Here is a 12,500-nt window from a genome sequence, read left to right on the forward strand (position 1 = left end):
TGGAGGAGAGAAAAGAGGGAGCAGGCAGAAAAAAGAAGAGAAGGAGGAGAAAAGAAAAGTGATTGATTGGACAGGACGTGAAGTGGAAGAGAATGAAATAGGTATGAGAATGACATCGGTGGAAAGGAGAATGAACAGCGAAGAGAAAGAACGGGAAGGGGAAAAAGAAGAATGAAGGTGACTTGAAGAATAACGATAAGGAAGAAGGATAAGAATCAGAGAAGAGAAAGGAAGAGAAATAGAGAAGAGAAAACGTGAGGGAAGGAAAATGAACAGCGAAGAGAAAGAACGGGAAGGGGAAAAAGAAGAATGAAGGTGACTTGAAGAATAACGATAAGGAAGAAGGATAAGAAACAGAGAAGAGAAAGGAAGAGAAAGAGAGAAGAGAAAGCGTGAGGGAAGGAAAATGAACAGCGAAGAGAAAGAACGGGAAGGGGAAAAAGAAGAATGAAGGTGACTTGAAGAATAACGATAAGGAAGAAGGATAAGAAACAGAGTAGAGAAAGGAAGAGAGAGAGAAGAGAAAGCGTGAGGAAAGGAGAATGAAGGAAAGGTGACCTGAAAAATTATTACGTCACTACAAAGGAAGAGAAAAGAAGGAGAGTAGGAGGAGAAGAGAAAAGGAGAATAAACACGCAGAAAGAAGAGAGAAGAAGAGAAAAGGAAAATAAACGAAGGTATGAGAAAGAACAGAGAAGAAAAGAGAATTGACAGGATTGGTATGATGTGAAGTCAATCAGAAACGGAAGGGAGGAGACGGAAAAGAAGGAACAGATGGGGAGAAAGGTATACGAAGAAGAAACAAGAAGGAAGAGATAGAAAGAAGGAGAAGGAACAGAGAATGAAGGAAAGGTACGATGAGGGATTACGTTACTAGAATGAAGGAAAAGGAAGGGAGAGACGAGAAGGAGGGAACAGGAGAATGAACAGTAAGAAGGAGGAGGGAAGGAGGAAGGAGAGAAAAGGAGGAGGAAGTATGAGACGGTAAGGAGAAAAGAGAACTGACACACTGGGTAAAACGTGAACAAAAGGAGAATGAAAAGGAAGAGGGAAGGGGCAGAAAAAAGGAGAATGAAAGAGAAGAGAAAGGGAGAAACTAAAGCAAAGAAGAGAAAAGGAGGAGGAAGTTTGACACAGTAAGGAGAAAAGAGAACTGACACACTGGGTAAAACGTGAACTAAAGGAGAATGAACAAGAGAAAGAAAGGGACAGAAAGAAGAAGGAAAGAGAAGAGAAAGGGAGAAACAGAAGCGAAGGAGAATGAGAGAAAGGTACCATGAGAAAAGAGAACTGACACACTGGAGAAAGAACAAGAGAAAGGAAGGGACAGAAAGAAAGAGAAGAAACAGAGAAGAGAAAGGGAGGATCCGAGGTGAAGGAGAATGAGGGAAATGGAGCCATGATGAAAGATTACGTCACAAGGCCCTGAGCACATCATCCGCCGGAGAAATACAGAGTGGAATGCCCGCCACTCCATCACGCGTGTCACGAAATGAATTAAACCATCGGGCGTGACCAGTCGATCCGCCGAGCAAGATGAGGAGGGCGTTGTGTCCACCTTTTCTTACCTGTTTCTTTATTCTTGCACAGGTACGCCCGCAGGTATTCCAGGTGATAAACAATGAAATGTCTAACCCTCTAATTTTGTACCTATATGCTGATTCACCTGGACATGATTGGTTATGGTATTTTGTCCACCTTTTTTTTATTATTTCTTTATTCTTGAAGGTACGCAGGTAGGCATTCCAGGTGATAAATGATTAGATCTCGGGCCATTTATCTTTTCCCTTTTTTGTTGTGAATTTGTTTGTACCTTATTGTTGATTCACCTGAGCATGATGGAGATGAGTTTGTTCACCTTTTCTTATATATTTCTTTACTCTTGGTTGATTCTTTATTCTCGCAGGTACGCGCCGAGGTATTCCAGGCGATAAAAAAATGAAATATCGGACTTTTTTTGTACTTTTCGATTCGAGTGCACGATTAAGTTAAGATAGTTTGTTCCTCCTTTTTTTTACCAGTTTCTTTGTTCTTCCAGGTACGCAGACAGGTGTTCCAGGTGGTAAATAAACAATTATATGACCTAGCTTTGTACTACTTTGCTGACCCACCTGAGCAAGATTAAGACTTTATTTTACTTGTTTTTTTGCTAGTTTATTCTCACAGGTATGCAAAGGTATTCCAGGTGACAAGAGAATGAAATACCTGCCTTTCTAACTTTCTCTTTCTTCTTCGATCCACCTAAGCAAGATTAAGACATTTTTTTACTTATATTTTCGCTAGATGATTCTCACAGGTATGCAAAGGTATTCCAGGTGACAAGAGAATGAAATACCTGCCTTTCTCACTTTCTCTTTCTTCTTTGATCCACCTGAGCAAGATTAAGACATACTGTTCATATCTTATACCTCTATCATTGCCATTTTTTATACTTATAAGTGCAATTTATTTCGGTGACAATAAAAAAAATACCTGCCTTTCTAACGTTCAATTTTCATTACTCGATCACCTGAGCACGATTAAGACATACTATTCATATTTTCTACCTCTGCCATTGCAATTTTTTTTATCCTTATAAGTGCAATTTATTTCGCTGACAATAAAAAAATACCTGCCTTTCTAACGTTCAACTTTCATTATTCGATCACCTGAGCAAGACTAATGCGTTATATTCACCCTCGTTACGTGTATTTATTCATTCTTACAGGTGTGCTAATATAAGCTAGGTGACAGACGAGGGTAACATTTTTCTACTTCTTATTTCGATTCCTCTGAGCCAGTTTCACAGTCCAACACAGCGTCTTTGTAATCGTCCGAACCAAGCTCTTTAATCTTCAGCACTCCACAATGGTTAGGTTTTCCGTGCAACACCAGATACACAAGAGATTCCCCGTATGGTTCCCTCAACTTTCTTAACCGGTCCGCTGCGATTGGCACGGGTTTAGCCTTTACTAGTAGCCTGGAAACATATACTCCCAGGTCTTTCTCTGCCTCTGTGGTGGATAGTGGAGTGTTTCCCATGTGGTATTGGTGTGCTGGATATCCCCTCCCAAGGTACAGGACTTTACATTTTACTTCATTGAATCTTAACAGCCACTTTTTGATCCATCTCTGTGGCTTGGTGATGTCTTCTTGTAGGAAATCCGCAGTCAAGGGGTTAACTTGAATATGAACACAAAACACTAGGCAAGATATTTTCGAAGTCTTTGGTATCGGTTTAGAGGCCTACGAACCCATCACGGCGAACTATGAAAGTGGCCCTAAGACGGTTTGTTCATCTTTTTTACCGTTACGATTGCTACTTTATTCCCTTAGGTGTGCGAAGGTATTTAAAGTGACAAGGAAATGGCTCTATAACATTCCCTTTTTCTGCAACCCTTCTGAGCAAGATGAAGACTTACTATTCGCCTTTCTAGCTTTCTTTTCCTCTTCTTCGATCCTTCTGAGCAAGATTAAGATTTTACTATTCATCTTTTTCTAACTTTTTTATTTTTTTCATCCCCAGGTAGTATGCAGGTATATTCCAGGTGGCAAACGAATGAAATATCTGCCTTTCAAGCTTTCTTTTCTTCTTCTTCGACCCTTCTGAGCAGGATTAAAATTTTACTATTCATCTTTTTCTAACCTATATTTTTCTCATTTTCATCCTGACAGGTATGCAAAGGTATTCCAGGTGGCAATCGAATGAAATATCTGCCTTTCTAGCTTTCTTTTCCTCTTCTTCGATCCTTCTGAGCAAGATTAAGATTTTACTATTCATCTTTTTCTAACCAATATTTTTCTCATTTTCATCCTGACAGGTATGCAAAGGTATTCCAGGTGGCAAACGAATGAAACATCTGCCTTTCAAGCTTTCTTTTCTTCTTCTTCGACCCTTCAGAGCAAAACTAAGACGTAACATTCACCTTTTGTTTTTTTACCTGTATTTTTGCCAGTTAATTCTGACAGGTATGGAGAGATATGCCAGGTGATTAAAAAATGATATACCTGACTTTCTAACTTTTTTCTTTGATCCCCAAGAGCAAGATTAAGCCGTTACGTCCACTTCTTTTTTTACCTACATTTTTCTCATTTTGTCCTGACAGGTATGCAAAGGTATTTCAGGTGACAAACGAATGAAATATCTGCCTTTCTAGCTCTCTTTTCTTCTTCTTCGACCCTTCAGAGCAAGACTAAGACGTGATATTACCCTTTTATTTTTTACCTATATATTTGCCAATTAATTCTGACAGGTATGCAAAGGTATTTCAGGTGACAAACGAATGAAATATCTGCCTTTCTAACTCTCTTTTCTTCTTCTTCGACCCTTCAGAGCAAGACTAAGACGTGATATTACCCTTTTATTTTTTACCTATATATTTGCCAGTTAATTCTGACAGGTATGCAAAGGTATTTCAGGTGACAAACGAATGAAATATCTGCTTTTGTAGCTTTCTATTTTTATCTTCGATCCTCAAAAGCAGGATTAAAACATTATGCTCATTTTTCACCTCTATTTTTACTAGTTAATGCTGACAGGTATGCAGAGACATGCCAGGTGATTAAGAAATGAAATACCTGACTTTCAAATTTTTTTTTCTTTTTTCTTCGATCCTCCTCAGCAAGATTAAGCCTTTACGTCCATTTTTTTTACCTACATTTTTCTCATTTGATCCTGACAGGCGTGGAAAGGTAATTCAGGTAACAAACGAATGAAATATCTGCCTTTCTAGTTTTCTTTTTTTTTTCCTTCGATCCCCAAGAAGAAGATTAAGTCGTAATATTCAACTTTTTCCATCTACATTGTTCTCATTTTATCCTGACAGGCATGGGAAGGTATTTCAGGTAACATACGAATGAAATATCTGTTTTTCTAATTTTCTTTTTTTTCTTTCGATCCTCAAGAGTAAGATTAAAAGGTAATATTCATCTTTTTCTACCTAAACTATTCTCATATTATCCTGACAGGTACAGAAAATATATCCCAGAGATGAAAAACTGCCATTCAAACTTTCTACTTTTCATCGGCATACGTGGATAAGATTATGATGTTTCTTTTATTTTCCCTTTCCTACATATACCTCAACAATTCTCATATTATCTCGACAGGTACACAAAGATATCCCAGAGTTGAAATACTTGCCAGACAAACTTTTTACTTTTCGTCGGTACGTTTGGGTACGATTATGACGTTCCTTTTACCTTTCCTTCCTTACATATATACCATTTTTGTTCCTAGAGGTACACACAGCTTTGCCAGACGTCCAAATCAAGCAATACATAATCACACGAGTTCATTTTACCTTCTCTAACACACCTGCACTCGATAATGGCGCTCCTTTCACCCTTTCTTACCTCTCTTTTTATTACTTTATCCTCGATGGGGCGCCGAGCTATTCCGGGAATCAAAAGAATGGGATATCTAATCAGGCTTTCTGCTCTACCTTTTCAACTCACCTGTTCCCCATTACGACGCCCAGCTTACCTTTTTCTTACCTATCTTCTACTTGCCTAGTATCTGTTTTCATTTCTCTTCCTTTCCTTACGTCTCCTTCTACCTTTTCAACTTACCTGTTCTCCATTACGACGCCGAGCTTACATATCTTCTACCTGTTTAGTATCTATCTTCATTTATCTTCCTTTCCTTATGTCTAAATTTCTAAACCGTTCCTTCCTTTGCTCTTTAACTATCTGGCTTACGTTTATTCTTACCTATTTTCTACCTATCTACTATCCATCCACTTTTCTCTTCCTTTCTTTTCCTACGTCTCCATCTCTATACATTTCCTTCCTTCCTTTCCTGTATACCTTTCTATCTTATCTATTCTCTACCTATCTTCTACCCATCTACTATCTATCTCCTTTTCTCCCTTCCTTTCCTACGTCTCTGTTTCTTGACATTTTCTTCTTTCCTTTTCGTCTTTTTACTCCTTTTTATTTTGCCTATCTTTTTTTATCACGAGCGAGAAGATGACGGGGACAAAGTTATTCCTCGCGTCAAAAGAATGTAATATCCAATCATGAAAGGTAAATTTAACTTCCTAAAGCACTTGACATGATTGGTTGAAGACGCGAAGTGATATTTCAGTACTCTCCTCTTTACAGTTTAATGCCTGCAGGATAGGAGACGGTAATAAGAAGCCTTTTAGTTCTGTTCCTTAATGGATATCGATGCGTCAATGTCCTTTCTCGTAGTGTCAATATTGCTAAGGCAACACCAAGGTCCCCAAGTCCACTTAACACAACAGAAACACCACTTTGATTAAGGAACGATGGATCTAACACCCTTTAGCACGGCAAGAATACCATTAACATTACACAAACACACTTAATAACGTTCTTTAACACCACCAATAACAACTCAAGAAAGCCCAAACTCCACAACTAGGATATCTAACTATAAATCATCGCTGCACCACTAATAACAAAAGACAAAAGCTATCTAACACACAAACGGCCTTCTTGCACCTCTATACACAGCCTCACACACTTATAACAAAGGATAAACACCATTAAACACCCCTACCGGCACCCACTAAATGCTACGTCAACACCCTCTACTTCATCAGTCATTGTTTTCTCTGTGTTGTCATCTTTTCCAGCGTCGTGGCAACACATCCGCGGCCGTACGTGGGTTAGAGAGCGTCGCTGTGGATTTCCCCGGGAGGATAGTTGGTCTCAGAGCTAAGGCAACACACTCGAGGCCGTACGTGGGTCGGAGAGCGTCGCCGTGGATTTCCCCGGGAGGATAGTTGGTCTCAGGGCTAAGGCAACACTCTCGAGGCCGTACGTGGGTCGGAGAGCGTCGCCGTGGATTTCCCCGTGAGGATAGTCTGTCGAAGCGCTGAGGCAGAACACCAGCGGTCGCACTTGAGTCAGAGAGCGTCCCCGTAGTTAAGGCCGAGAGGGTCATTAGCGCGGAGAGCGAAGCGTCGGCGATTAATTCACGCCGACGGGGAGGCGGAATAGTCGTGAACCTGATTTCGTGTGAACCTTACGACAACGACGACGGTGACTCTCTCTCTCTCTCTCTCTCTCTCTCTCTCTCTCTCTCTCTCTCGGTTGACTTTTCCTCTCCAATCTGTTCTTCCTGTCCTATATTCGTCATTTCTTCATCCCTCTTTACCTGTCACCTTTTCTTCTCTTTCCTGTCTTTCCCTCTTCTTCTCTTCCTTTACTTCTCCCTCATTCTCTCCCTTCTGCTTCTCCTTATCTCTTACTTCTCTTCCTCTCTAATTCCTCTACTTTTACCTCTCCTCTCCATATATATCTCTCTTTTTTACCTTTCTTCCTATCCCCTTCTCTCCCTGTTCTCTCCTTCCCTTCCTCTCTCTACGATCACCTCTTCCTCTCTCTCTCTCTCCTCTCCCCGCCCAGATCAGTCCGACCCAACCCAGCCCTTTCAGTCCCTCCCTCCCTCCCTCCAACGACTCCATTAATTAAGAGAAGGTTCCAAGCGGCGATAATGTAGTGGTGGAGTCGGGCGAGGTAATCTGCATCTCTCACCTCTTGCCTTCAACCCTCGCTCGCCTGCATGCTCATTCTCCTCCTCCTCTTCCACCTCTTCTCCCTCTTAGTCTTTCTCCTGCTATTACTCTTGTTCCTGCTCCTGTAATTCCTGTAGGTGTTCCTCTTATTCCCTTTTCTTCTCTTTAATAACGATTTGGTTGTTGTTAGTTTTCTTATTGGTTCTATTTTTTGTTCTTATGTTCTTCTGTTGTTTTTTCTTCGCTTTCTTCTTCTTCTTCTTTTTCCGTCTTCTTCCTCTGCCGTTTTCTCTTCCATAATCTTCTCATCTTCCATTTTCCTCCCTCTCTTTCTCTTCTTTTTCTTCTCCACTTTATTTTTTTGTTCTTCTTTTATTTTCGTTCTTGTTCTTATTCTCCCGTTATTTTCCTTCGCCTTTTTTCTGTGCTGTTTTCTCTTTCGTCTTCTCCTCCTCCTCCTCCTCCTTCAGTCTCTTCCCTCTCTTTCTCTTCTTTTTCTTCTATTGTTCTTTCTTTTCTCTTTCCGCTTTTGTTCTCTCTCTCTCTCTCCTGATACCCTTTTTCCTCTTTCGTCTCCCTTTCCCATCCCTGTATATTAGCTTAACAATTTCCTTCCTCTGCTCTTTCTCTTTTCTTCCCTCTTCCTCCTCCTCCTCCACTTCGGTTCGCTAGTTCAAGGGCTTTATTCCTCCTCCTCCTCCTCCTCCTCCTCCTCCTCCTGGTCTCTCATTATCCTCCTCCTCTCCCTCATCGCTGGTTCTTTATAACTTCATTTTCACGCGGCATTGAGATATCCATTAACCGGAACTCCTGCACAAACCATTCTTATTTTTCTACTATTTTCCTTTTCATTTATTTTATTGTTTGTCTCCGTCTGTGTGTTTGTTTGTTTGTCTGTGTGTCTGTCTGTCTCTCCCCTTCCTAGCTAGCATTTTTTTTTTTACCTTCAAGAAATAAAAAAAATAAGTCGACGATTTTAGAAAAAGGAGAAAACGACAGTCGTTTCCTCTCCCTTGTGGCTGTTAGTTCGTCTACCTTCACCTCTCTCCCTCTCCCTCTCTCTCTCTCTCTCTCTCTCTCTCTCTCTCTCTCTCCGGTCCTTCGTTATGTCAGTTATATTCGCTTTATATTTCCTGTTATATTCCTCTCTCTCCTCCTCCTACTCTTCCTCCTCCTACTCTTCCTCCTCCTCCTCCTCCTCCTTATTTTCCTCATCTTCCTCCTTCTCTTATGCCAAGGGCCCTTCTAAAAACAGCCAAAAATAGTCCATTATGGAAGGAGAGATTAAAATATGGCCAAACATAGAAACACAGGTAAGAAAGTGTACTGTAAATTATATATAAGAAAGTGAACTGTAAATTATATATAAGAAAGTGAACTGTAAATTATATATAAGAAAGTGTACTGTAAACTATATATAAGAAAATGTACTGTAAATTATATATAAGAAAGTGAACTGTGAATTATATATAAGAAAGTGAACTGTAAATTATATATAAGAAAGTGAACTGTAAATTATATATAAGAAAGTGTACTGTAAATTATATATAAGAAAGTGAACTGTAAATTATATATAAGAAAGTGTACTGTAAATTATATATAAGAAAGTGAACTGTAAATTATATATAAGAAAGTGAACTGTAAATTATATATAAGAAAGTGAATTGTAAATTATATATAAGAAAGTGTACTGTAAATTATATATAAGAAAGTGAACTGTAAATTATATATAAGAAAGTGTACTGTAAATTATATATAAGAAAGTGTACTGTAAATTATATATAAGAAAATAACTGCTCCTTTGATGCTACCTCCTCCTCCTCCTCTTCCTCCTCCTCCTCCTCTCCTCCTCCTCCTCCTCTTTATTCTCCTTCTTCTCCTCATAACACTAATAAGTAGAGACCGGAAGTTGAGGTACTAAAAAACATTAAAATAGGCAGGCAAAAAGGCATTTATAAACTACAAAAAATGCTAAAACAGGCATTTATTGATGAAAAAGGCATTAAAAAAGGCGCTTATTTTCTGTATTAAAAAATGGTTAAAACGCTAAAATTATAAGATTATAAAATATTTCTTCTCGTGGTTCACTGCTTCCCCACATACTTTGCAGGATAAGACACAGTTATCGGTAGAGAATATATCACTGCCAAATTCTCCCACCAAATCGCTAAGTTTTTTTTATAAGACTTTTCCTTCACTTTCGGCATTATGACCCAAGGTGGTGGATGGTCTGCAAACACTGAACCAGCAAAACAAAGGTAGTGGTCAGGCCAACGTTGACAGATTGTCGTACTCAGCCTCCTATGTTTGCCAATTTCCGACCCCAAAACTGCCTCCTCGACCCCCAAAACTTTCTTCATATATAGTTATCGTTAAAATGGTTAATTATTGGTGTTTTTTTGGCAATAGCTATGGCTCAGAAACCGGTAAACATGAGACTCTGAGTACGATAATCTGGCAACGGTGGGCCAGGCCGACTTGGGCCATCTGGCGGCAGCAACAAACACCAACATTAACGAAAAAACATGTTACACTCAGGGTGCCAATAGAAAACGTAACATTTTGTCTATAACTAAAGAAATTTCCAGGATATACACTCTTGAAAAAGGCAAAAAAAAGGCAGAACAGGCACTAAATCGGCAAAAAAAGGCATTATCGTGTAAAATCACCCAAAAAGGCACAAATAGGGATTTTTGGCATTTATGTCAAACTCCGGTCTCTACTAATAATCACAATCATTCTACAGTGTACCAGATGTATAATAATGATGGAATTCGAGTGTACAAGCATCATGCGATAAAGTATTCTTCTACTCCCCAAAAAACAACAAAACACACCACAAACTACGACTTCTTAACCACCAATCTACCACACCTGAGTTCAAGTAGTAAGAAGGAGGAAATACAGTACTTAACCCTCTACCTTACCTTACCTTACCTTACCTACCCAACCAACCTACCTTACCTTACCTTACCTTACCCAGCCACCAACCTTACCTTACCTTACCTTACCCTACCTTACCTGATTAAAAAAAAAATCACCCCTCACACAAACCATTTCATAATATATATCAAAGCATTTGTAATCAGATTATGTATCGTCTATTTTTGGGGGTTTATATCATGGCATAAATTTGGCCCGTCGCAGCTACACGGTAAAGCCACAAATTTGGCCCGTCGCTGCTACCGGGCTAAGATTAAAAAGAAAAATCCCTAATCCAGTTGCAGCTCATCACAAACAGACAAAACATGCATGAGACAAAACTACGAGCCCGGCACCCCTTGATCTGACTCACCCAGCCTCCTCAGGTGCGCCGGCCCGCCTGCACCTGGCCACCACCAGCGCCACCACCGCCAGCACCACCACGGCCGCCACGCCCCCCAGCACCGCCCCAACCACAGGGCTCAGCGGCTCGCCCTCCTGACCCGCCCCTAACGCTGCACCATCGCCACCACCACGGAAGTCATTATCACCGGGGGGGCAGGCAGGACATGGGAAAGAAGAGAGATGTTAGTATGGAGTTGCAAGTTAAACGTCACCACCACAATCATCATCATCATCGCCATCTTCATCAACGCCGTCACCACCAGGGCAGGCAGGACATGGGAAAGAAGAGAGATGTTAGTATGGAGTTGCAAGTTAAAAGTCACCACCGCCATCATTATCATCATCGCCATCTTCATCTACGCCGTCAACACCAGGGCAGGCAGGACAAGGGAAAGAAGAGAGGTATGTTAGTAAGGCAGTTTTGATATATTTAAAGTATCACCACCAACATCATCATCACCAACGTCATCACCATCAGGGCATACAGAGAGGATATGGGTAAGAATAGAGATGTAAGTAATCATTTGTTAATATTCAGTTAGGTTGTATGTACAGCATCATCACCATCATCATCACCACCACCACCACCAGTCATCATGGAGGAAATTAAAAGATGAAGAAACAGTAGCATTAATTCTTGTGTGTTAGGATGCTAAATCATCATCATCAATATCATCATAATCATCATACTATTCCAGGCAAAAAAAAAAAAATCGACATCAGGAGAAAGAGCACGAGAAGAGTCACAAGTTAAATATGAAATAATGTCAAACGATATAAAACTAATGAAAAAAAAAACACGTTACAGCTAAAAAAAATCAAAATAGGAGAGGAAAGAATTAGGTTACTTGGGAGAAAAGAGGAAAACGCGGGGTGAAAACAGACCACGAGAAGACTCCTACATCCAAGAAATTATGTAATGTAGGTAATGAGGTTAAGAGTCTTAGAACTAGGAGGGAAAAAAGCTACTATCGGGTCAAAAATGAGTTACCCGTCTAGACATCTTCCTAATGAGTGTAGGGGCGGAGGTGCAGCGCTGGCGTAGAAGTTAAAATGATAAAGAGCATACGTGTCTAAGGAAAGGGGAAGGTGTGAAGTTAAAATGATAAAGAAGGGAAGGTGTGAAGTTAAAATGATGTAGAAGGGAAGGTGTGAAGTTAAAATGATGAAGAAGGGAAGGTGTGAAGTTAAAATGATGAAGAAGGGAAGGTGTGAAGTTAAAATGATTAAGAAGGGAAGGTGTGAAGTTAAAATGATGTAGAAGGGAAGGTGTGAAGTTAAAATGATGAAGAAGGGAAGGTGTGAAGTTAAAATGATAAAGAAGGGAAGGTGTGAAGTTAAAATGATAAAGAAGGGAAGGTGTGAAGTTAGAGTTAAAATGATAAAGAAGGGAAGGTTAAAATGATAAAGAAGGGAAGGTGAAGTTAAAATGATAAAGAAGGAAGGTGAAGTTAAATGATTAAGAAGGGAAGGTGAAGTTAAAATGATATAGAAGGGAAGGTGTGTAGTTAAAATGATGAAGAAGGGAAGGTGTGAAGTTAAAATGATAAAGAAGGGAAGGTGTGAAGTTAAAATGATGTAGAAGGAAGGTGAAGTTAAAATGATGAAGAAGGAAGGTGGAAGTTAAATGATAAAGAAGGGAAGGTGTGAAGTTAAAATGATAAAGAAGGGAAGGTGTGAAGTTAAAATGATAAAGAAGGGAAGGTG

The 12,500-nt window shown here is 39.8% G+C and overlaps 1 protein-coding gene and 1 long non-coding RNA gene across 2 annotated transcripts in view; one reads left to right on the forward strand and one right to left on the reverse strand.

Annotated features, from left to right (window-relative positions):
• The window catches only part of LOC126986787 (nephrin-like), a 174,033-nt gene that overhangs the window by 24,889 nt on the left and 136,644 nt on the right, over positions 1–12,500 (reverse strand). The window contains exon 14 of the mRNA XM_050843158.1: positions 10,762–10,903. Coding sequence (XP_050699115.1) covers positions 10,762–10,903 — 142 coding nt within the window. The remainder of the gene's footprint in view (positions 1–10,761; positions 10,904–12,500) is intronic.
• Positions 11,911–12,500, forward strand: part of LOC126986897 (uncharacterized) — a 1,023-nt gene continuing 433 nt past the window's right edge. The window contains exons 1-2 of the long non-coding RNA XR_007740021.1: positions 11,911–12,092; positions 12,498–12,500. The exon at positions 12,498–12,500 is cut by the window's right edge and continues 297 nt beyond it. This is a non-coding gene — a long non-coding RNA (uncharacterized LOC126986897). The remainder of the gene's footprint in view (positions 12,093–12,497) is intronic.

The sequence above is a fragment of the Eriocheir sinensis genome, chromosome 63, assembly GCF_024679095.1.
Source record: "Eriocheir sinensis breed Jianghai 21 chromosome 63, ASM2467909v1, whole genome shotgun sequence".
NCBI classification, from domain to species: Eukaryota; Metazoa; Arthropoda; class Malacostraca; order Decapoda; family Varunidae; genus Eriocheir; species Eriocheir sinensis.